The sequence below is a fragment of the Diorhabda carinulata genome, chromosome 10, assembly GCF_026250575.1.
Source record: "Diorhabda carinulata isolate Delta chromosome 10, icDioCari1.1, whole genome shotgun sequence".
NCBI classification, from domain to species: domain Eukaryota; kingdom Metazoa; phylum Arthropoda; class Insecta; order Coleoptera; family Chrysomelidae; genus Diorhabda; species Diorhabda carinulata.
The window spans coordinates 1,748,633-1,775,289 of NC_079469.1; the positions used below are offsets into that span (position 1 = coordinate 1,748,633).

At 28.5% G+C, this 26,657-nt stretch overlaps 4 protein-coding genes across 12 annotated transcripts in view; 2 read left to right on the forward strand and 2 right to left on the reverse strand.

The window, feature by feature from the left end:
- Positions 1-354: 354 nt before the first annotated feature.
- LOC130898948 (cell cycle control protein 50A) lies at positions 355-8,887 on the reverse strand. 2 transcript variants are annotated; one of them, XM_057808575.1, is made up of 6 exons: positions 8,597-8,887; positions 6,268-6,560; positions 6,022-6,214; positions 5,616-5,963; positions 4,041-4,206; positions 355-2,457 (listed from the first exon to the last, which is right to left on the reverse strand). In XM_057808575.1, exons 1-6 carry the CDS (start codon positions 8,616-8,618, stop codon positions 2,412-2,414), a joined length of 1,068 nt encoding a protein of 355 aa, XP_057664558.1. In that variant the 5' UTR covers positions 8,619-8,887; the 3' UTR covers positions 355-2,411. The 2 variants fall into 2 exon arrangements, with proteins under 2 accessions (XP_057664558.1, XP_057664557.1); XM_057808574.1 differs by lacking the exon at positions 8,597-8,887 and adding an exon at positions 6,867-7,026.
- A 1,314-nt stretch (positions 8,888-10,201) lies between these two features.
- Positions 10,202-17,482, reverse strand: LOC130898949 (ankyrin repeat domain-containing protein 29). The gene is made up of 8 exons (XM_057808576.1): positions 17,188-17,482; positions 15,902-16,012; positions 13,275-13,373; positions 13,081-13,179; positions 12,237-12,335; positions 11,983-12,180; positions 11,828-11,923; positions 10,202-11,694 (listed from the first exon to the last, which is right to left on the reverse strand). The coding sequence occupies exons 1-8, from the start codon at positions 17,197-17,199 to the stop codon at positions 11,497-11,499; spliced, it is 912 nt and encodes a 303-aa protein (XP_057664559.1). The 5' UTR covers positions 17,200-17,482; the 3' UTR covers positions 10,202-11,496.
- Positions 17,464-18,632, forward strand: LOC130898952 (40S ribosomal protein S21). Its single transcript, XM_057808581.1, has 4 exons — positions 17,464-18,117; positions 18,178-18,236; positions 18,292-18,483; positions 18,542-18,632. The coding sequence occupies exons 2-4, from the start codon at positions 18,187-18,189 to the stop codon at positions 18,549-18,551; spliced, it is 252 nt and encodes an 83-aa protein (XP_057664564.1). The 5' UTR covers positions 17,464-18,117; positions 18,178-18,186; the 3' UTR covers positions 18,552-18,632.
- A 1,506-nt stretch (positions 18,633-20,138) lies between these two features.
- LOC130898943 (phosphatase and actin regulator 3) overlaps positions 20,139-26,657 on the forward strand; it is a 40,172-nt gene continuing 33,653 nt past the window's right edge. For 2 of the 8 annotated variants that reach the window (XM_057808561.1, XM_057808563.1), the window contains exons 1-2: positions 20,139-20,296; positions 23,274-23,387. In XM_057808561.1, the coding sequence (XP_057664544.1) occupies positions 20,191-20,296; positions 23,274-23,387 (220 nt within the window). In that variant the 5' untranslated portion in view covers positions 20,139-20,190. Of the gene's footprint in view, positions 20,297-23,273; positions 23,388-25,865; positions 26,071-26,657 lie in introns of those variants that run through there. The other 6 variants (XM_057808562.1, XM_057808565.1, XM_057808568.1 and 3 more) reach the window with 6 other exon arrangements.

A 26,657-nucleotide genomic window follows, 5' to 3' on the forward strand; every position in this document is an offset into this window, starting at 1 on the left:
TTTCAACTCAATGCTACAATTAGTTTGGTAGATATGATTTTTTTAACTCTATTTGTATAAATATCTTTATTATACCGATTCTAATAAATCCATTAAAAGTTAATGTTTATATTTTTTAAAATAATTTTGATTTAATTATTACTAGTATTCTATTGACAGTTTCTTTGTAATAAAATTTTGGTAATAAAAAGTGAATATGACAACGCTGTGTTGTCTACACAGAACCATAAATTGTTTATTCCCTGTTGCAGCCTTCCCTACGTATTAGCACGTCGCATATTACTTATCAAGTAGTTGAAATGTCCAAGATTTTTTTTAGGTTTTTGTTGTGAAGGATAATTGAAACATGTTAAAAAGCATTGTAACCTTTAATAATTATATTCCATAAAATATACAAAATATGTACAACAAAAAATATTATATCTAAAATCACAAATACATAAACGAATTCAGCTACAGCTAATAATAAATACATTTTTTAAAATATAGCTAACGAGTTTGAAGTAAATCTAATAGTTTCGCAAATTGATAAAGAAACACAGGATAAAGTGATGGAAAATGCAGATGAAAATAATTATCGAAGTATTAGTAATACACTGAAAATGATTTATTTTTAAAATAAAAATTATTTACTCAGATAACAGGCAAGTACATGTCAGATTTGCATTATTTGTTGTAATAAAAATAAAATTGTAGTCAAGTCAACAATTCGCCATATTAATTATTTTTTTTTATAATTTGTACTGAATCTATAACTAGTTTTAAATTGTTAGGAAACTTTTTTTTATCAAAAATTTTGATATTTAGTTATACCAGGAATTGTTAACCGATTTAAAAAAAAACCAGATCAATTATAATTTAAACTGTATATATATAAAGTATTTTTTTATTATACCTATATCTAACATCGAAGGCCACTTTGTGTTATCTATAACCTAGAAATGCGATTTAAATATAGATTAAACTCACGATAAATTTATTTAATAAAAACTATTGGCTTAAAATATTAAAAAACATTATTCTTATATTAATTTCTACTAAAATCACGTTAGTTTAACGTTTTAGAGGTAGCAGAATCCATTTATCGACATTACAGACCTCAGATTCTTCTAACAACTTGATTATTGAACTGGAGTTATGAATTGAACGAAAGTTTTATTCGGGGGATGCCATTTTAAAAAAATGGGGCTTGGGTTTTTATAATACACGTTAGTTCAACGTTTTCGAGGCAGCAGAATCCATTTATCAAAACCACAGAACTCACATTCTACTAAAAATTTGATTCTTAAGCTGGAGTTATGCATTGTACGGAAGTTTTATTCGGAGGATGCCATTTTAAGAAGATGGGGCTTGGTTTGTTATAAAAACACGTTAGTTTAACGATTTCAAGGTAGTAGAATCCATTATCGATATCGCAGAACTCAGATTTTACTATTAATTTGAATATTGGACTTAGAGGTCGGTTTCTTTAACTGGAGTTACAAATTAAACTAAAGTTTCATTTTTGTAGAACTATTTCGAGAAATAGTTGCTCAGTTGAAACGTACATTAAAAAAATTCAGTTATTTTCATTTGAACATGAAATTTTCTCTTGATATTGTTAAATATAGCAAGGAATGGATCCATTTTCAGATTAGGTTAGTTAATTGATGAATAACGAGGAGAATAAAAATTTTTCTATGGAATTCCATATATTTTAATAAACAAAAGGAACTTTCGTTGCATTGAATTCATAAAAAAATGTCAAAAAGTCGAATCGGAAGATGAATAATTCAATAATTGGTTAGTACAAACATCTAGACCCTCCAAAACGCCATATTAACCGTGGGGAATTTTATTTTTCGCGTTTTTGGGAACAAGAAGAAAATTACTATTCTTTGAGAAACAAAAGGCAAGTGGAATTGTCTAATAGCCCGATTTTCTTAAAAAAAAATTGATTGAGGTATTAAAATTTGGGTTCCGTCATATGAATTAACGTATTTAGAGAGTTTGGGATACAATTGATTCAAATATGATGGAAAGCTGGTAATGTCGCTGGAGGTAAATAAATAATACCAAGTATAAGTGGAATTATTTGAGATAAAATTGATTGGAAATGAAGAAATTTTTCTGTAATGGAAGTTATTTCATTTTTGACTAAAATTTTTTCTGTAGTGAAAAATTAAATAAATCTATCGAAGTGAAATGAAAATTTGAATTATTCCATCTAGTACCTTAAAAAATAGGTCTGTATGCCAACAGTTTTTTTACAAAATATCAGTTTTAAATAAAGAAATTTCGAATCATTTTAGTTCGTGTCGGAACTATAAATTTTTTCAATACTGGCCTAAATAATTTATTGTAAAAAAGCGCGGCAATAACAGACAAATAAATATTCAAAAAAGTCGAAAATAAAAACTTTTCCAAGTTTTCTATTGATATGGCGTTCTAGGGTTTACGTTTATCATTTCACTAGTACTGAAAGAGAAAATAAAATCGTATTGTTAATTCAAACAAATATTTTTTATAAAATCTTCAGTATAATTCGTATTTGTTATAAACAGAAAATATTACAAACAAAAAACGAAATTGTAATAATCATACTCGATTAATTCGGATTATTGCATCTTTGCCAGTTTTATTTGACTATATTTGGAAATATATTGTCACAAATAATAGAATTCGATATATTTTGTAAAAATATTTTATATTATAGTGATGAAAAATTGCGATTTGATTCAAATGATTCCATAAATTTCACATCATTTGTGGAATATTAATTAAAAATCAATATTTAATAAAAAAAATGTAAGGATGTAAAAATAGTAGATATGGCAACGTTACGATCTTAGTTTAGGAATTTAGATGTTACGGTCAGTAACCTTCTAGATAATGGCGGAGGGTTTGAGAGAGAGAAGACGAGAGAAATACACGTCATTGAAGGAAAATATAAGTAATGTTTTAACAACGTTGCCAAATTTATAAAATAACAAAAATTTAGTAAATGTAAAACAATGGGGTTATTGAAAATAACAAATTTAACGAAATATTAACACACAAATAATATGTATAAATAACGTAGTAGAAATAGTAGATATGGCAACGTTACAATCTTAGTTTAGGAATATCCAGATGTAGTAACATTGACCGGAGGTCAATAACCTTCTGGATAATGGCGGAAACTTTCAGAGAGAGAGAGAGAGAGAGGACGAGAGAAATACACGTCATTGAAGGAAAATATAAAGTAATGTTTCAACAATGTTACCAAACTTCAAAATTTATGAGAAATTGAAGAAATATAAAAAAACGGGGTTATTGAAAATAAATTTAACGAGACTTGAACTGAATTGACTTGAAAAAATTATGTATAAATAACGTCGTAAAAATAGTAAATATGGTAACGTCACAATTTTAGTTTGAGGATTTATATGCTAAGTTCAATAACCCACGCGAAAAGAGGAAATGAGATGTATATACATGTCATCGAAAACGGTTATAAAATCACATTTCAACAATGTTGCCAAACTTCCAAAATATAAGACACATTGAGTAAATTTTACGAGAAAAATAAACTAAAAATTATTTTAGAATTCATTTATAATAATCCGAAACTTAACCTCAAAATATTCAAATCGATTCGTTTTTTACAATATGGCAATGTATAGTCGTAGAGTAGACAATAAAAAAACGATTTTTTTCGTCGCCATTACAGAAAAGTCGCCATCTTTTACAAGACCCACCATTATTTTATCAAAGTGACGTCATCTATCAGAATCAAATGGAACGTACCTTATAATTGATTAAATTAAAAATTTTGACACTTTTAAGTTTATGACAGATTTAATTCTTGTTTCGATACTGGCCTAGAAATTTTTTTATATAATTCAACTTTATTGATATATTTTTTAAAAATGTTGATAATTTAACGAAAATATATGAAATTTTGTGAAAAATAATTTGATTTAATCATGATTTTAAACAAAAAATATAAATTTAATTGAATATGACGATTTTTTATGAAATTATTGGAGATTTTATTAAAAAAAATGTATCGGACTTACCTTTTTCCGCATTTGATGTGTATAAACAACAATCCGATACCTAAAAGTAGACAAACACAACCGACAACAATGTAAGCTATACCGAGGAAAGGATTCTTTCCACCCAATATGGAAGTTGTACTAAGGATCATCCGTTTCGTTGAACTAAACGTAGATACATTATAATCTGTAAAAAATTTCACTACTATAACACATTTTTCCCATAATAGAAGGGAGAAATAAGAAGATACTATAAAATAAAATCGAATCCGATAAAATTAAAAGCTGCTTTTTGAACCGTCTCATGGATTTGTACCCATGGGACAAGAACCCGTCCTTGGTGTAGTCTAGTGACCGGACACTGTCATCTAAGACCTCACCTTCAAACCATGGGCATCACGGATGATCTGGAATGCCTGATCAGCTTCTCAAAGGACATCGGACTTAAATAAAGTCAAGTGGGGTATCCGAAGGCTTCTCGACCGCCCAGAACTATGAACTATAGATATGTATGACTACAACCTTTACACCTTTACTGTGTACCTGGACGCTACAAAATGGAAGAAAAATTTAAAGTATATATATATATATATATATATATATATATATATATATATATATATATATATATATATATATATATATATATATATATATATATATAGAGGATAGGATATCCAGATAAAAATGATTTTATAATATCTCGAGCAATTTGAGCAAGGATCAATATAAAATAACGAATTCAAGATAAGATTCCTGAATGAAAGTTAAGTATGAAAAGACTGTAATGGAGAAGAAGAAGAAGAAACGAAAATCTGCTTTGTGTTGACGGAAAAATGCCTGGGAACGTTATTGTAGATAGATGAATCAGACATAAAAAATGAGAAGAAAAATTGAAGATGGATATGGCAACGCTGTTTTATTAGAGACGAGTAATTCAAATATCCCACCAACCGAACACTATTCTATCAATAATTCTGTGATAAATTTATATCAATATCCGAAAAAAAAAGAAAAAAATGGATTCTAAGAAACTTTCATGCAATTTAATTTGTAAAAAATTGGAGAACAAACATTTTTAAATGATTTTTTTTCAAGATGTTTTGTATGTAGATTACTAAAAAAAATTTATGAAATTCATTAGATGCTTTATATAAGTTATTTTTAAAAAAAAAGTACATTTATGATGAAAATTGAAATCTCCAAATACGATATGTCCCATAATTTTTTTCATAAATCCGCAAATCCGATAATTTTTTGAAATCTAAAAAACCGCAATAGGATAACTTCATTCAAATTTAATCTAATGTTTCATATAAAATTCAATCTAATCAAATTTATAGCGCCCCACTTATAAAAATCGTTTAATTAATATATTTAATTATTTCTACACATCCTGTATAGCTAGAAATAATTTTGAATTCCCCTTAAAAGCTGTACAAATACAACTGTCTCACTCTGTAAAAATTGTTCAATTAAGTTATTTGATTATTTGGATACATCCTGTATAGCTGAAAATAATTTCGAATCCTCAGTAGAAACTGTATGAATATAAATGGTTCACCCTATATATAATAATTAAGAGAATTCACTTACTATATTCAACTTGCAAAATGTAAGTTCCTCGCTTCAAACCATTGGTAAAATTTGTCTGAGAATGATCGACCCTGCGGTATAATTTCCTGAAAGTAGGCAAAGCAGCGGTTCTCATCCAAACTATGAAATCCTCGTTTTGGAAACCGTTATTATCAGGATCGGTATCCAATTCCCATATTTGTTTTTTCCAAGCTTTCGGTTTGGCGTAACCAGCAAAAGCTTTCTCCAAATCATCACCTGGCGGATTGTGAAACTTGATCTTCTTATCAGATTCCCAAGCGATGCCTTTCCTTAACAAAGGAACCGGTTCAGGTTCGTCGTTATTCAAAATATATAAAGTCAAATTATCTGAAATATATAAAAAATTAAAAAAAAATAAATAATGATTAATTATATTTTTACTAACCGTTAAACATGGAATTGGCAATGGCTCCACAGGGTGCTATAGGGGTTTTATTACCATCGAAAACAAAAGGTAAACAATCTCTTGATGGTTCTTTGCTTAATATACCTAATAACTGACTATCATCCCTAGATTTTACGTACCTTCTATGATTCTGATAATAATTAGTTAAACCGTAATACATATAAACCGTACCCTAAAAGAAACTGTAAATAATCTTTAAACAACATCGGGAAATAATTATCTTACATTAAAATCACTGGTGAGGTTAAATTTAATCCTGCAAATACAAGTTTCACTGCTATTATTATTAATAGCGTCAGCGCAAGTTTCATTAGATTCGTTCCAATTTCCAATATAACCGGTGGTTTTATTACAATTTGTATAATCGATGACATATTCCATTACTTCGTCAGAAAAATATAATAAACCTATACCTACAGGTATAAACGCAATACCGATTATAAAAAACGATGGAAGGACTGTGCCTGCCGTTAAAATAGGTTGCCATGCTGGAAGCCGTTGTTGTTTAAACGCACTATCTAATAACATTAAAAAAAATGAACTATATTAAATATTTCTTTATATATAAAATCGTACGTAAAGAAATTCCCATAGACGAAAAAATTATTGATCAGATATGATTTTAATAATTATTATAGCTTCTAATTTATACCAAACGAACGTATCTATCGGTCGACGAGTTTAAAATAAAATTTAGATATCCTGTATAATGATATTACTACCTTATTGAATAATGTAAAGTTTAGTTTCTCAAATCAATAAATGGGAGTAAAAATATAGGTTCGGCTTTTTACAAATTTTATAAGATCCATTTCGGTACTCACCGGATGGTTTTTTAGTTTTAGTCGGTTCTGGCGTTTCCTGTGCCATAATTTTGAAATCTAATTACTCGATTAAAACCCTTTAATTACTAATAATAAATTGAACCCATTTCACAAAAAAATGAACATAAATGTCAAATTTTTGATACTGTCATATGTCAAATAAGAACACCAAGTTTAAATCGGAAGGGTCAATGCAATGAATTTGACACTTATGACGTCAAACATCTAAATATTTTTTTCATAATCTAGTTCGTTTAGTTTATAATAAAAAATCACCTCACAAAATAACGGTATTATCAAAATCAATTTTTGAATATTTGTAACCATTTTCAAAAAGAAAAAATATTCATGGTTATGTCAAACGGATCTTGAATAGAGCATTAAGTGCAAATAAACACACGGAATCTTAAAACTTCTTTGTGCAACCTAATCTAACTTAACCACAAAAACAAATAAAGATATATATCAAAAAATGTGAGCAATAAAAAACGTGCCAACGTTTCATCGGTGTTACAGGTTTACCTGTAACCTGAAAAACTTATTTATCAGTAAAATGGCCGATGCAACGGAAGCTATAACTTTCCTTACACATTACACCTTACTCAATACAATCCAAAAATTTTTTATATCGACAGGGTATTGCGTTCATTGAGATGAGTTTGCCTATTTCAAGGAAATTCCTGAAATATACCATATCCCGCATAAAAATGTCCCTATTTTCCCCAACTAAAGAAAAATAGGTTTGTTCTTGGTAGCTGCACTGGACCAGTGTAGACCAGTTCATGAGTGTATAGTTCGATCGGATACAGAGAACGGTATAGTGCAGAGAGCAATTGAGCATTTGTTGATTGTACATTCATCTGATGACGAAGATGTAGTGCCACCGTTTCCAGATTACACTTATTGCACTGTCTTGCACTGCACTGGTTGAACTGACTCTAGATCCAATGCAAGCAGTATAATGTACTGGATGAACTAGTTCTCTTGCACTGCTACTAAGAACAGTGACACTAGGGCTGGTTCTACTATAAAGAACGCTTTAGTGTACACTTCCCGAACCAGTTCTGCCAGAGCAGCTACAAGAACAAACCTAATAGCTTTTGATTGGTCAGTTTTTAGGCGCTAAAAGTTTTCTCGTTTGTCTACGTTGCTTTTACCAAATCAGCATATTAAATAACAGTGTAAATAAAAGCAAATTCTGTTTATCTAAAGAAAGTATTTTAGAAAATTTAAGGTTGGTTAACGTTTTGATTTTAGTAATAATTAACAATATTTTAGTAACATCTCTTATATCCTAACCCTACTTAATAAGTCTTTACATAATTATGTTCTTAGAGAAATGGTCCTTTATGTGTCATTAAGAAATTGATATATTGATTAATTTCTGCAAAGTATGCCAGATCTAATAAATGTTTTAATTGTAAGCATTTTCAAGGATATTTATGAGAATACAAACTAATTAATAATAAAAAACAAATATTTTTAGTTATTCCCATAGGTATTTGTAAAAATCTAATTATGAAAATGTTTAGTAAATTAATTTTTGTTTGGTGTATAAAAAAATGATTTGTACGACGTATTTAGAATAATAAAAATTATGCAGAGAAAAACCTTGATATTTGTTACTTTATTGAACAAATTGATTTCTAACAGTACGACCTTGTTCAAGCATAAACGTAAATAAGTAAAAACTTATTTTAAAACATATTTAATAGATATTTCGTACTTACATGTTTCGTACAAGTTAGTCATCTTCTTTTAAACATTCAAACATACTTCATTTAAGTATTGCTTCGTATATTTCGTTATTTAGGCAAATTAAAATTTTTTAATCACTTGAACAGATTTAACACGCAAGTTGTATCCGTATTGGTATAAATGTTGTAAAGATACGGTATGTAAATATATACAAGGGTATAACAAAAATTATAACTAATAATACCGCACTTCAATAAATTTAGCACTGTGACATTATTATTTATTAAAACTTACATGAAAATCTTGTAGCATCTCCATTCGATATCGGTCTTTTCGTAACCATTTCCAGAACTATTGAAATTAGACAATTTCATTTACGATTTAAATGATTCGTTATCGATTTTAGATTATTTGAAAAGAAAGTTTTTCCATCCCTGGTTACAAACAAAATGAAACTAATTGATTTCTTTGACCTAGAAGAGGAATCTCATTCCTTCACAATATCGGAACATTAAAATATTATTAGATTCGTCAAACGTATTCGATTTAGAAACTTTATTGCAATAGAATATTGATTATTTAAAAAGTTTCTCGTAATAATACTGATTGTTTCGTACTTTGTTAGTCGTTGTCTTATTAAGTCGATAGATTTTCTTATTTTTTAGGTTAATTTTAATAATTATTAATTTACAAAAAAAGTTAAAGAGTATTATAAATTCGGCTAATATCTGTTGTACATCTTTTATTATCATCAATTAATGATAGTGGAATTATTGAATCTTTAAATAACGTTTATATTCTCAAAAGTTACATAAAGCAAATAAAATCGTTTTTAATAAAAGTCTAATTCTCTTTGGAACAATCTAAGTTATTTAAGGGTAAGTTCGCATGTTACCAAAGTCATAAATTAGTTTGCGTTGTTGTAATGTTGTTTAATAGAAAACATAATAATAACATACCTAAATTCTGTAAAATTCAATTGCTTTAATAAAATGATTATAATGAGAAAAACAGACTAATCAAAAATCATTTAGTTTACTCAATAAATTTATTTAAATAACGTTTATAGTTTTAAAAATCACTAAAACAATTTGACACCGCCGCGGCTTCGCTTGGAATCAGTCCAAGTTCGTATGTAAGTTCGCATATTTTAAAAACGTTTCAGTTTTTAAAAGACGACGTTATCATGTTGTGTGAAAAACTATACATCAACTACAATGTCTAAGTCTTAATATTTAAAAAAAAATTGCATATTAATTTTATTATACTACTTATTGTTTATTATCTGTATTCAAATATAGGAGGCTGAGTACGAAACTAGCAATTTTTTATTAGGATCGAAATTAGGCAAAATTGCAATTTTTATATGCTTATCTATGATAATTGGATAATTTCCCCAGACCACTGGAGGAAAGCAACACCGTAATTTGTAAATATTAATGTATTATAATAAGAAACAACTTTTCTTGTTTGAAGAAATAATTTTTTTCGATATCACTGCGTATTACGTCAGTACGTTAATAATATTGTATCAGCTGACGAATTGGCAGGTCCGGCCTTACTTGATATCACTCACATTGTATGACACAGACGAATTATTGTTTTGGGTACGTGTAAAATGAAAATGCAATGAGTCAGTAAACAACGTTTTTAATACAAAATTGCGTTAATAAAACTATTTAGCATAATAAATAACAGCACCGAAAATAATTCAAATATTTACATAACTAACAACTTTTATGGATATAACAAAAAAAAATATTTAACCTATATAGATATAGGTTCATAACAAATTTATTTCGAAGCAGTACTAGTAACTGAAAAAAAAGTGTGATGTCAAAAATATTAATATATAAATTTCCGTGATGTAAAAACAGCTGGTTGAATAAAAGAATATTGTATAAAGTAACAATAATAATACTGGGAATTGACAACATGGCGGTTAAACATATTTTTACTCGTGATTTGTCCTAAAAGATACATTTGGCAATACCGCAATGTATATATACGTTTGTACACATTTGTTTTAATTTCTCTATATTCGGGAAAAATGGGAGTTTGGCAATATCGGAACCTCTATACGGCCGTCTCTAACTTTCCCTAGATCTGAAAAAAGTTACATTTGGCAACGGTACAAATCGAGGATAATAGTAGATAATTTCTTAGATTATACAAAAAATTACGTTCAGCAACACCGCATTTCCTATTTATTTCTGTATGATGATTTCTAGATTTCCGAATATATTATGAAATATTACGTCTGGCAACATCGCAATTCCTATATATTTTTGCACGATGATTTCTAGATTTTCGAATATATTATGGAAAAGTACGTCCGGCAACACCGCGATCTATATATTGCATCAGTTTAATAGTATTTCAATTTTTCCCCATATAATATGAAAAATTCCATTTGGCAACATCGCAAAGTTTATATTATTTGGATATTTCTTCGGGTCTTTGAAAGAAATACTACAACGGCAACGGCAACATCGTGATATATCTGTGCATTTGATAAAAAATCTATCAATTCTCCCGTAATTCTACGAAATATTACATCTGGCAACATCTCAATCTTTGTATCCTTCCGAATAAAATATCCTATATTCACACTACTATACTATTTATAAAAAAAGTCCGGCAACACCGCTATATAAATTTTATGAGAGTGCATGAAATTATTTGTTAATACTGATATTAGTATGGGGAAGGCACGATGACTAAGTCTTAAGTACAGTCTAATTTAAAAATTTTCGTTATTCACATCAAAAAATGAAAAATTTTCTCCTAAAAATATTTTCCCTGACATATAACATGGATCATCAACTCCCAGCACCGACACAAAGATGGCACTGCAGTGCTATTTTTTAATTATTAGTCCGGGGGCTTAATGACCCATGCGTATTAAACAAAAAACGACAAGACGTAACTGTTATTTCTTAGTGTGGCCACGATTTTCACAATTTCTCAAATAATCGGCAACACCGTTGTATCTGTGCATCAAAGCTATTTCTGCAGGAGTGTGATTCTCTTGATTTTTCTGACAAGGATTAGCTCCGGCAGCTATTAGCTGTTTACAAACAGGAAGGCTACCTGAAAAAGCGGCCGCGTGTAAGGCCGTTTCTCCATTCTGAAAAAAAATTATTTATATGCCTATCAATTAATCATCACTATAGTACTTGTCAATTTCCCCCAGAGGTAGAAAAAAAATAGAAGTTTGGCAACAGCGCTGCATTATCACTTGATTTATTACGTATACTTACTGGTAGGACATCTAAGGAAGGTTTGTATTTCAATAATTCACCTACTACTGCCGAATGACCTTTGTGCGATGCTTTGAAAAGAGGCGTTGCTCCATCCTGCGAAAACAAAAAAAAATTCGTAACAAATAAGCATAAATCGTGATTTTATTTCTTACATGCCTGGCAGCGTCAACTTTTGAACCGGCCCTCAAAAGCTGCGCTACTATGTGATCGTGTCCCATTTGCGCCGCTATCCACAATGGCGTCGCCCCGTCCGTTCGTCTCGAATCGATTTCGGCTCCTTGCGCCAATAAAAATACTAATATTTTATAATGACCGTTTTGAGCAGCTATGAAAAGGGGACTCGCTTTATCCTATATATAAAATAAATAATCGATATAATAAATATTAAAATTTAAAAATTATTTACCTTCATATGAGTATTAACTTGGGCCCCTCTATTGATCAATTCTTTAACTACGTCTATGTGACCGCATTGACAAGCTACAAATAAGGGACTACCACCATCCTATAATAAAAATCAACGTGTAGTATCCTTTTTTAACCACATCAAAAACTTCCTCTAGTTATACATAGATGGCAGAAGCGAAGTGAATATAGGTAATTATGACTACATTACGTTCGATTCGTGGCGCTACGGTAGCGCTGCGTATTATGACGTGGAATTTTTTCTAACTATATCATTAATATATATTATATAATGGTTAAATAATTTGAAATTTTTTTTTAGAAGGAAATTACGCATTTCTATTTTCCGATAATTAAAAAATTGACTTCAGGGATATAAAAATATTTTAAGTATGGAAGTCATTTGTCAAATTATGTCATAAATATTCATTCCACATGCACAACATCGTTTGCAAACATTTTAAATCGGTTGTAATAGGAAGAATTCCAGTGATAATTTTTAGAAATCAACAATGTAGTGAAGATTCGTTTAAAAAAAGAGGTAAAGCCTTCGAGGAAACTTACATGAGGAAAATAACTGCTCAACAACTTGAAGATTTAAGAAAGAAACTACACGACAAGAAAAAACAATATATAAAAGAAAAAATACTCAAAGAAGTAGAAGAAGATATCAAAGAAACAGATGAAACGCCAAAAAATGAACAGTAAAATACATATTCATTCAATGCAATAAAGAATTTATAAAAAACGAGGTGAAAAATTTATTTTTTACGGCGGTTAAACATAAATATTTTTAACTATCTTATTTATTATTTTGCACGGGTCTATTTAAAAAAAATACTTACTACGCTTAAAGAGTCTACTGGAGCTCCTTTATCCAATAGATATTGGACAATATCCAGAAATCCTCCTTGAGCTGCGAAAAATAATGGAGTTGTGCCTGTCTAAAAATATTTTACATGTTAATTTAATTATTTTTTACAAATTCACCACCTCTGTATACATTTTGAACATAAAAAAGTGTCTACAAAAAGCTTACTATTCTTTTTGATTTCGGATCCGCTCCCTGTTCTATAAGCTCTTTTACGCATTCGTAATGTCCATTGGCAGCCGCTAATATCAACGGTGTCGTTCCATCCTATGAAAAACCGACAAATCAAAAAGTTTCAATCAAAACTCCAGCTTCAAAATAAGCGTATCGTTTTAGGCTAGTACGGACCTGTTTAAAATACATTAAACAGTGTACTATCATTCTTAATTGATTCCCTAAAATTTTTCTCTTTCCACATACTGCTATGTGAATATTTTTATAATCTTAAACGTTTTATTTCGTTTCAAAGGACGTCAACACATTATATCAACAAAATACAATGAAGTACAAAAATCTCTAAATTGACTTTAGAAATTACACTAATGTTGCCAGATTTCTGTGACGACCTCCTTTTCGAGGAACAGAAATCTTTCACATTTCACATCCTTTAAAACCGTGGTAGGTGGACCGACACTCAATAATTTGGTAACAAAGATCCATTTTGTAATTTATTACCTACAGTGGCATTTCGTATTTTGTTTTGTGCAACTAGTTAATTGAGTACAATCAGTTGGCTAAATTATTAGCATATTGTAGGAAATTATTTAAATCTGGCAACGATGAATTATGATTTCCAACTGTCAAGGATACCGTATAATTGGTTGCCTACCTATGAAAATAAACTCTAACTGTCATTATTAGTGGAATATAGGTATGCAGAAATTAATTGAAAACAATTAAAATCTATTTAACAGTTATACGTAAAAATATGGTAAATGTATTGTTGTTACGAAAATAACGAGGTCAACAGCGTAATAAAATTTGTTATCAAACAGGTTTGTTTTTTCGATGTCTAGTATTAATTAATTTACATTCTCCATAAACCGTCAATTTTTACTTTCCAAATTGAGTGTACAGTTATTTATTATCAATTTTTTCGATCAAAATTATTTCATATATTTGTGAAATAAATTTAACAAATAAAACATTCGTAAACAAATAGTGACTTTTATGGTTCCTTAATTACTAACAATAGAAAGTTGTCTTAAAATAACGAGTTATAGATACACGCAAAAAAATGATTTGTAGCTCTAAAATATATGTATATAGACAACGTTTTTGAATTTTAGAAGTTATTGATGAATATAATTTATATAATGATCAAAGTTATACAGGGTTGATTGTTTCTTTTTTAATTTTTCTGAATTTCAAAATGTAATGTAATTAATTAAGGAATATGTTAAAGATTCCTATTATTACTGAATTGATACAATCGGTATTATTTGCTATACTATTTTTATTATTTTCTGTGTAAGAATGTACAAAAATAATGATCGACATCCTAGAGAAATCAATGGAGCGAAAACATAATAAAACAACCTACATAAGTAGGTATAAGATGCGATATGAATAATTGTTTTCATTTGAAACCGCAATTATTGACATGCATTCGACTGAAAGTAGAATGAATCAATTGCTGTTTATTTGTTGAGAAATCGCTTCCTGTACGTGCGTCACGAGCATAAAAGTTTAATTGCATAGATTTTTTTTCTGAGTCTAGTGTTATTTAAAACATAAACATTGTGTTGCTATGTAAAACATTATTTTTCATCATCTACATGTACCTCCAAAATACAAAAAAAAAGCAAATACATTTTATTCCTTAATCTGCCAATTTCTATTAACGAGTTTGTTCAACTAATTCATTCTTTAAATATTTACACATTTTATGACCTTACAATTTTCTCAGTCATGCGAAATGATTTCTACATTATCGACGCGGAGCGCGGCAAAATTTAGAATTCAACCCTGTTATTGACGTCACATATTTTTAAAAATTTCCTGTTTCATCAATACCATAAACTAAAAACGTACTTTGATTTTAAGTTTTTTTTATGTACTTAAACATGTATGAAAACCTAATACAGATTCAAGGTATATTAAAATTTTAAGTTTTATTCCATTATGTCAAGTTTAAAGCAATATGGCCGACAGGACAATGAAATACCCGGAAACTGTGCATCCGTAATTTGTGTAATGAATTAAATGAACTACAAGTGCCTTTGTGGGATTAAAAGCAGTGTTTATGTATCTATATATGTATTTATTTGGAATACCATTATTCTGGCTAGTTTCACCGTTTCGGAAATGTTTAGTTGGACTCTATAAAATATATTTAAAAATAGAGATGGGATTGTAACCTTGAATTTGATATTGTAAACAAACTGACGTTAGTATAAAACAAATAAACTTTTTATTATAAACATATAAAATAAAACTTTAAATGTTTTTTGAGTTCAGGTATAATATCAATATTTAACGGGATCAAAGTTCACAATCGACAAACCATCTTTTTAAGTGCAGTTCTAAGGCTTCTAGATTCTATGAATATACGGGGTGATAATAGAAGATTCAGTAAATTTAAATCGTTATTTTTTTAACGTCATACTATACAGTATGATAATAATTGATAATTTATGTTAAATAACGATTGAATCAAGTTAGTTTCGATGTAATGTTGCACAACTGTATATTAAGAGAATATTTAAGTATTATTATATAGGGTGATTTATCTATAAGTGTGGAATTTAAAACAATTTAAATGTAAAAAATATACCATGTCGACTGAAATTTACCTTATCTCTGGAATCCACGTGGACTTTTCCACTATCTAAAATTTTTCTAAGTAACGAAATGTCTCCATTGAGCGCGGCCAAGTGCAACTGTACATCTGATAAAGATTCTTTCTGAAATAAATCAAAATTAACTTGTTAATAATAAAAAAATTATAGTTGAAATGTATTTTTATATATTTTTTTCGGTGTATACACGTCACAAACAGGAAACTTGAGTAAATACCAACTTTATACATTCTATCTCTTTCTATTGGCATAGAAACACGTTTATTTCAACTAGGTCCTGTTAGATGGTTTTGTATAGTGTTAAAAAGAGATAGCTACAAATAATTTTTCATTGTATACAGTCGATTACGTCACGTTACTAACAAAAAACATAAGCAAACACAAACTTTATATATTCTATCTCTTTCTATTGGCAATAGTGTACATACAATACGTTTATTTCAAGTAAAAACATACGTTCTCTTAGATGGTTTTTTTATTATTGATAATAGATTTACGTACGTTCCTTTGGATAGTTTCTTATAATGTTAAAAAAAGGAGTACAAAGAATCTTAATCAAATGTATTACTTGTGATAGACGTCACTTTGAGCTGTCAAATTTTCAAAACGTTTTCTCGTTTGAATTGAGATAGATTCTTATTTTAAGTTGAAATAATAACCTCAAAATATTTATTTTGATTCGATTTACATTTAGAATTATAATTTATAAACATGATAAATATTTTAATATGAAAAATCTGTTTTATTTTTATTTAAATATGTTTTTATCCGATGTAACCTCAAGATATTTATTATTCCTTAGAAATACGATTATTAACGAAGTTTGTTTAGAACATTCAAAACTGATTATATGACGTAATTTTTTCTAAAAATATCTATCCACAACTAAACTGCGGTGAAAGGTGTGCATAAATCCAATGATTAATTCCGTTTTGATTAATATTTATAGCAACTCGTAACATAAATTATAAATTGAGTTCGATCGAGATTTAACTTTAAGTGTTATTACTCATTTTTTTACCTTGAATAGACTGTATTTCAAAAATGACTAACATATCCTGTCTAAATATGAACACCCTTCACGTAAAGTACCAAAATTACATACGTAAAACAAAATAGTGCAAAATAAAATTTAAATTAAAAACAATACACAACAAAACTTTCACTGTTCATTTTATGACTTCTACAAATAACTTTGGACTTCCTTCAATTTCTATTTTAATATTTTAAACGCGGATAAACGTTAATAAAACAAAAATAGAAATTAAGGAGAAACTAACCTTTAGAGACATATTTATTAAAAATATATCTGACCCAGTTGTGTGTTCTTTAGTTCATGTCTTGGGTTTACCGGATCTACACGTCTCGCTAATATAATACAACTACAATAACACCAAGTTACGTTTCACCAATTTCTTCGTTGTTTCTTATGCAACGGTAAACTCTAGACTACAATTTTTAAGAATAAATGCAATTTGTATGTTTATACCACGTAAACTGGTGAATGAGGATAGTATTTCGCGTAGTAGTGGTACAATATCGTGTTGTGAATGTGAAAATTTGTTCGTGCGTATTGAACTGTAAGTCCACGGCGCGCGTATTTTCAAAGATAATTTGCGCATGCGAGCTTTTATCGAAAAAATTTCATTTGTTTTGGATTAAAAATGGATGCCATAACATGGAACCTTGCTTTGACCATCCGATAGTAGATGGCAGCTCTGAACTTTTATAACTATTGTTCATTGTATTGCTGGGAGTAATTTTTTTTTATAATTAGTATCAAAAATAAACAAAAATATAGAATACGATTATATCTATTATGTTACAAATTACACTACGAAATATGAGAGGTACAAATATTTATAATAATATCTTAAACTAAATTTATATACTTCACTACTTTTATGAACGATACCTATAGTGTGTTAGTTTGTGATTTAGAAATATTATCAATTTAATTGAATGACTATTGCAATGTGTTACGTACTGTAAAAAATGTATCTCGTTTATATAAAAAATATAAACAAACAATAGTTGCTTGGTTATAATATTAATTTCATTTTATATTGGAAGTGCTATAGTATGTGTTTTAAATACACAACGAAACGTACTTTTTATTGACAGTCGACATACGACGCAAGTTATTTATCCCTTTTTGAAGTCTATAAAGTAAAAAAAACCTTGTTTCTCCATTTTTTAACAAAATAAAAGTAAGTTAAACTTTTAATTGTCTTAATTTATCAATTTAATTCTATTCGTTATAATTTCAGGTATAAAATATGGAAAACGACGCTGGAGAAACTGTTGATTTATACTGTCCAAGAAAATGGTGAGGTTACTTTTAACACGTGGTTGATATATTGTTATACGTTTCCTTATTTTAGTTCTGCTAGTAATAGAATTATTCACGCTAAAGATCATGCTTCGATCCAACTAACCATCGCCGATGTAGACCCAGTAACTGGAAGAATGACCGATGGTTCGAAAAGTTACGCTCTTTGTGGAGCTATCAGAAGAATGGGAGAATCAGATGATTGTATCGTAAGGTTAACCAAAAAAGATGGAATTCTAGCCAAGTGAGGAAATTTATTTGAATTGTTAACTGGATTTTACTAATTTTTTATTTTATTTCAGGAATTTCTAATGTCTTAAGACTTTGATGAAGAAGTTGTTTATGGAACGATCTGTATACTGATTTCTTCATTTAATAAACGTATTTTTAAAAGTTTTTTGTGTTTTATTTTTATCAAACCACAACTCTATATTATTGATTAAAATTCAAAATTTGATTATGATGTTTTGTCGAAATATCCAAAAAAAACTGAAGACCAAAATTAGCTACCTGAAATATATATATATATATATATATATATATATATATTATATTTACAACTGAAAATGTTTATTGCCAATAAAAGAAAACTTGTTAATAATAAAAAAAGTTATATTTGAAATGTGTTTTATACACACATTTTAATGTATACACGTCACAAACAAGAATCATGAGTAAACACTAACTTTAAACATTCTATCTCTTTATTGACATAGAAAAACGTATGTTTTAAGTAATGACATGTTATTTTAGATGGTTTTGCATAGTATTAAAAAGAGATTGTTACAAACAATTTTTTAGTGTATTGAGTCAGTTACGTCACGTTAATAACAGAAAACAAAAGTAAATACAAATTTTATACATTCTATCTTTTTCTAGTTATAACAGAAGTACATTATTTTAGATAGTTTCTTATAATGTTGAAAAGAGATAGCTACAAAAAAATATTAATCAAATTTATGACAGACGTCATTTTGAACTGTCAATTTTTTTTTGCATTTAGACAAATTCTAAAAACTAACCCATTTAATTGAACCCTATCAGAATGTTTAAAATCAAGCTCAAAATTTCATGTAAATTTTAGTGAAATTTACAAAACAAACTGAAGATTATTTCCTTTACTGTATAATATACCCTCAGGACCAAATAGCAAAAATCTTTTAAAAAGTAGATTTCAAAAAAATAATTGATTTCTCAAGTATTCATGTCAAAAGAAACGTTCTTTATAAGAATTTTTCTCATATTTTTGTGGATATAACTTGAAATAATCATTTTTATGCTGTTCGATTAATTTTGTTCTAAAAAATAATTACGTATATTTATTGAAAAGTATATATTTGAAACTGCAAATACTTATTGCATTCCTTACCACTCCCACTGTATATAAATCGCATATTTAGATTAGATCGTTTAATGATTCGATTTGAAAAAAATATATACTAGTTTTGTAAAGGACAAATTGCAAATAAAAAGTGAAAGGACATACAATTTGCGACATTTCTTAAGAGGAATAGTATCTTTATTCGAAATTACCAATTCACAATTAAATGAAGTGTCATTACGAAAAAATTCATCCCCGAACGAAAGTTATATGATCTGAAATATTCCGGATGTTTCATATTATTTATGATTATTATATATATTTTATTATATTTAAAAACCTGTACATATTATATAAACATTTAGATAAAAACAATTAATTATAAGTAAATATGTCATTGAAATATTTTCCTATTAAGACATTTTTGCTTCAATACTTATTGAGATATATTTCTTATGGGATAGCGAATTAATTATTTTTTTATTAATATTTCCAAGGGACAATCCTCTTAATGATACCAAGGAAGTTTTCTTTAAGACGACCTAGTAAGTGCCGACCCCTATCTTAAGTCAGCAATAACTATATTCAAAATAGCCGAACAGTTGCCAAATACGGAAGTTTAAATGAAAGATGGCCGCGTGTAGTGTTGGTGTAGTGTCAAATGACATAAATACGAATAAACAAATAAATCCGGTGGAAAATTTGGAAGGAAATAAAGAAAATAAAACAGATAACGGTAAGTAGAACATATTAACATAATTATTATCTTTCAATTACTAGATAATTGTTCGAACAGATGTTTGTTTGTGATATTTTAAAAACTTTAAAACTAATAAAAAGTTGGACGTCGTATAATTCGGAAGGCAATGCTATCTTTTTAATTACGTATTTTATAAATTAGAATAATAAAAAACACCAATATGAATAATAAATTAGTCGACAAAAAATATAGGTTAGATTGTTGTATGACTCATGTTTAATTGATAATTTATTTATAACCTAATAATTATTACTAAATCGGAATATAGACGTTGTAAAAACCCAATAAATTATTAATTATAGATTATTTTAACGCTGTTTTTAATAATATTTGAACAAAATACGATGTAGAAAGTGTTGCAGAATCAACAGGCTGTTGTTATTATATATACAGCGCGTTGACTCACAGATTTTATTATAAAATAAATTTTACGTAGAAATAAAATGACGACATTTTATTTCAGCGATGGATCCTATATTTATCGATGATTATCAAAACGAAGAACTACCCAAAACAATACGATACCTAGTAAAATTTTTAGAAGAATCGGAATCGCAAGCTTCAAGAAACGACATCTTAGCGGGCTTGATCTATATTTTAATGTTAGAAACTGGGTTTGTTCCTTCGGATTACGAAGAAATCACAATGAGAGGATTCGAATTGAACAAACTTATCAAATACGTAAAAAAATTACCGAGCGATTGGAAATTGTGTTCTTCGTATCAGTTCACGTTTTACGAGCCCGGATACAAACAGCATCTATGTAAAATCGTATGTTGTCCTTTAATAGACGATCTAGTAGTGAACTGTTACGTGCAGGATATTGAAAACGCCAAATTCACCGTTTACTTAGATACTTTGTCGTATTTTTCTAGTTCTAGTGTATCTGTGCGAAATTTGAGACTACAAAATATGCGCGGACTCTCGTATAAAGTTAAAAGTGCTATATGCTATCCAGCTAGACAAGCCGTATTAAAACTATATTCGCAATTTGATAAGTGCTTGGAAGCCCTACCAGACGAGCTGATTATCTCCGTAGTGGATAAATTAGACACTAAAAGTTTCGTTCGATTTGGTACGACTTGCAAAAGGTTCAACGGCATTATGAAAATGCCTTTCCTGTGGAATCGGAGGATGAGAAGAGATCTGGGGCTACGGCTTCCCAATGGAAAGAATATCAGTTGGTCGCAAATATACGAATTGTACCAAATGAGGAAATCTCATCACAATAACGTCATTACTTACCCCATTTTTTGGAAAAGACTCTTCCATTAATTTTTTGTATTTTAATAACGTGTAAACTAGTCAATAAACGATGTTCAATTCAATGCCATTTTATTCCAATATTTTAATCGAAAATCAACTTATTTTTTCAATATCTCCTGTATTATAACCATAGAGTTGATTTTAAAGATAGAAATAGACGCATTTAAATGGAATTGTACTATTAAAAGAAAGAGAAAGAGCATCGGTTCACCACTCCCTAATTCTATTTTTCCTCCAATCAAATCAAATCTTGTTCTCCTCCTTTACCGATCTCACCTCTCGAAACTTCAACACCAACGAGATCCAATCGGAGTAAAGTAAAAAGAGATAGAAAGTGGTATATCCATATATGTAATACTCAGTTGGCATGATAAAAACGTCTCTACGTTACGGTGCCGTCAATATTCATTTTCTCTTTCGTTCGAGACACTTTATCTATACTGCGCATGCTTGAGAATGCGCAGAACCGAGCTGGAACCTCCTTAGAACAGTTTCCATTTATTATTATTTAAAATCATTCGATTTTCAACTTGAATTTCATTATCCCCTGTATTTTATTATAATTGACCAAAAAAATGTATTAATGACGATCGTAATATTTTGGCTTACGTGAAAGTTAGGTTATATTATTAGTTTTTTTTATGCGATTTTAATTCATTTTATAGAAATATTTCATTAAAAGAACAATTCAACTAGAATTTTAAGTTCGTTTCAATATCCCCGGTATTATAACATGATTAACACGAGAAAATGTATTAATCACATTCTCTAAAATTTTGACATAGGTGAAAATTAGATCAATTAAGAATATATAGAAAAAGAAGAATTACATACGAGGAGCTATCCAAAAAATAATCGTGGATTATTGTAATCATAACAAATAACCTCTAACTCATACAATATTTTATGTAAACAGTCTTCAAAAGCAATATATTATAATAATTATAAATAGATTTGTAAGCTTTTTTGAAAATCTAAACTTGTGTAATATTCAAAATATTTCGCAACAGTTATTATAAAGGATATTTCACTATAATAGCCGGTATGAATTCAACGTACGTTTTTGATTATAACTTGTATATTATATATACGGTGGTATTAAAAGTGCTAGTTTAGTGATTCAAATTTATACGTTTAACAGAAAATTAAATATATTTTGCATTAAAATATTATCACGACTATTAATTAAGAAAATATTTTATGCCCCTCATTAAAAACAATATGATATGATAGTCAATACTGAGATGTACATATACATCATAGATGATAAGTTTGGTTGAAAGTCATTAGTTTGATTATGAAAAATTCGTAATATTCCTATAATTATCTTCAATTAAAGGAAAATAAGTTTTTCTTATTTCACGTCATTGATTATGCGCGTGCGTTATTACTATATACCTATCAATATAATAGATTTTAAACGTTGACTGAATAGTATATAATGGTATGGTCAATATTGAAGAAATTTTATAGGTTAAAATATGAAATAACAACTTGTGAAGATAGTGTCTTTTGATAACGATTTAACGAATAAAAAGTGAATATTAAAATTTTATATATCGTAAATACATTGCGTATTACGTTAATTTTGTATATAATTTACCGTTTTATCGAGAAATGGAGAGTTCCTTAGATGACGATCGTTAAGCGTAGTTGCCACTTTTGTGACATATGAATTTATTTACAGAAAGTGAACCGCCTCCCGTTGACAACATTTTGCAAAGTCCGCCTCACGCGACAAGCACAGGAACCACAGGTGCCATCTTGGATGTTCATTTAAACAAAACTAACGGAGGTTCGAGTAAGTACAAATTTATATAATTTCGATTGATGAATTATATATTTTTTATAATTGATTTATCGTAAAATTAACCGATTTGGCAACGTTAAATCGTCGACCCATATTATACGACCCATTTATGTTTTACATCTACCATTGATCCACTATGGAAATTGAAAATCCTTTTATTCCTTTTTTTACCTCTAAAATAAAAATTTTATGTCGCCAATTCCAAAGTCAATTATTTAGGTACTTTTGTAATTTTATTGACGTTGCTACTAGTCGTTATATATATATATATATATATATATATATATATATATATATATATATATATATATATATATATATATATATATATATATATATATATATATGTATATAGTGTGTCTAAAAACTTTTTCTTCAAAAGTGAATGTACACATTTAATTATTATTGGGTTACACATACGAGGGTTATTAATATATTAACTTCTAAAAATTGTAAATGATTTTCTTAATAAAATAATTGATATGTATGATTTGGCAACGTTGATCTTGAGAGGTAATCGGCATATTCTAGCAGTAGAGCGCGTTGCATCGTCGTCGCGTCACGCGACGGTGGGCTGAAGCTGGGCCATTTTCTTTTGTTGTTGAGAACGGGGTTTGTCTCGCTGGATTTTCCACAGTTTTTATTATTTTTCACGACTGTTTTCAATGTTATTCAAACATTACGAGCTAATTTTCTAATTTCTCAAGTATTTCAATTGAAATATTTGACGAATGAAACAGACATTTGATATCATACAACGACTTGGTTTTGAAGATAATTATTTGTAAACCGGTTTCGTCCTTACTGAACCTCATCAGAGCATAATCTCCATATAAATTCTTAATTTGGAAAGAAAATAGTTTTAGAGTTGAATTTCGCTGCGATTCTGATGAATTTTTGTAATTAAAAAAATGTGAAAGGTTTAAATTTCATTAAAACTCAATACAATGCTAATTTTTTTAATATTGTAACAAAAAATGCGATCTATTCATCATTTTCATAACATAATTCAATAAAAACAAAAATCTATTATTACTAAAGCGGTTTCGACCTTATTGAACCTCATCAGAACATATTCTCACTCTATAAACTTCTAATTTGGAAAGAAAATAGTTTTAGAGTTGAATTTCGCTGCGATTCTGGTAAATTTTCGTATTTAAAAAAAATGAGAAAGGTTTAAATTTCATTAAAGTTCGATACAATGCTAATTTTTTTAATATTATAACAAAAAATGCGATCTATTCATCATTTTCATAACATAATTCAATAAACAGAGAAATCTATTATTACTAAACCGGTTTCGACCTTATTGAACCTCATCAGAACACATTCTCACTCTATAGACTTCTAATTTGGAAAGAAAATAGTTTTAGAATTTAATTTCGCTGCGATTCTGGTAAATTTTCGTATTTTAAAAAAATGTGAAAGTTTTAAATTTCATTAAAATTCGATACAATGCTAATTTTTTTGATATTATAACAAAAAATGCGATCTATTCATCATTTTCATAACATAATTCAATAAACAGAGAAATCTATTATTACTAAACCGGTTTCGGCGTTATTGAACCTCATCAGAGTATAATCAAAATTATGATCATTATTCGAAATGAAGGTAAATATTCAATAGCTATTAAGTCCCACTTTTGATTTTATTTTTCCATTAAATTTCATTTATTTTTGATTGAAAATTGAATATAACATTTTGTAAAACTGAAATTTGTGGTCTTACTTCGTATTTCACGAGATTTGTTTTAATTAAATAAGCTAAAACAAATGAGAAGCCTTTTAAATGATATATGTAAACCTATTTGTATTTATAGTCAATGAGCTACATGGAAAAATTATCTTTTGTTGAAAAAGTTTTATTTTTCAATTTGGTTTCCATTTCCAACTATGTTAGCAATAGATTTTCGAAATCTAATTTTTTATTCCACTATGTTTTCATAGAAAGAGAAATCTATTCTTACTAAACAGGTTTCGGCGTTATTGAACCTCATCAGAGCATATTCTCACCCTATAAACTTCTAATTTTAGAGATGAACTTATTTTTAGTAAACCGGTTTCGGCGTTATTGAACCTCATCAGACCGTTTATCTATATACAAGGTCATGGCGTTGGTTTTTTTTTTCATTAAAGCAACGTCAGATTTGACACATTCATATCGGCGTTGTCATATTTCAAAACTTGAATGCAATCTTCGTAGTTTTATTTGTTTCTTTATTTTTATCTTTTATTTTTTCTTCAAGTTTTGTTATCTATTATGTAGGTGTTTTCATTATATACATTTGTATAAAATAATTACGTAGTAATTAACCTTAACATAATCCAAACAACGAAATAACAACAAACAATATATTTTAACAAATTATTGTTGTATTGGCCCACATACTAGTCAAGTGCAAACATCAATCTTGAAATAAAATTTAAAAAATAAAAAAAGGAACGAAGATACCGAGTCGTTTATTATAGTTCGCGACGAGATAAGATACAATGAAAAAAAGTAGATTAAATATTTAGTGTCGGTTTCTAAGGTGTGAACACAGGTGTTTTGTGATATGTGATCCACAAAATGGCCCAATTGATGAGGAGGATATCCAGGAGTAGAAAAAATCTGAATAAGATCGATTCCCAAGATGCCCTAGACGACGAAACTCAATCTAACATCAATCAAAGTAGGTTTCTTTTATGATAAAATCTAAAACTGAGTTTTAGAAATCAAAGCATCTGATTGGCTTCTCAAATAACGTCAACTGGGGCCTATTTGAAGGCATACGTGCTCAACGACTCCTTGCGGGCGTTGGAGCTTCGAAATGCGGGTTAGAGCAATCGAAAATTGACTATTTTACGTTCAAACTATTAAAGAAGGAAATGTTCTATATGAGAAAATATAGAAAAATTTTTGAGTTATTAATTTGTATGTTTGACCGTTGCAGACCCTTACAAATTATTTTTTTACAAGGATACCCTTAAAGATATGAAAATGGTGTTTATTCGGTTGCTTTTAGCAAGGCCAGACGTATTTGAATCTATGTTGAAAATCTTTACATTTTATATAGGGTGTGTATAAAATGTGTTCAAAGTTTAACTTCATAAATATCAAATTTCTCCATTTTTTTAAATGGAGCCAAACGGTTTTTTCTATTTTAATGCATTTAAGGGTAAAAAATAAGGCAAATTCATGTATACTTTCCTATACCTAAACCTTACCGTTATCCAGATATTAAATGCTTTCTGTAAATTTTTAGAGACGTATTTGGAC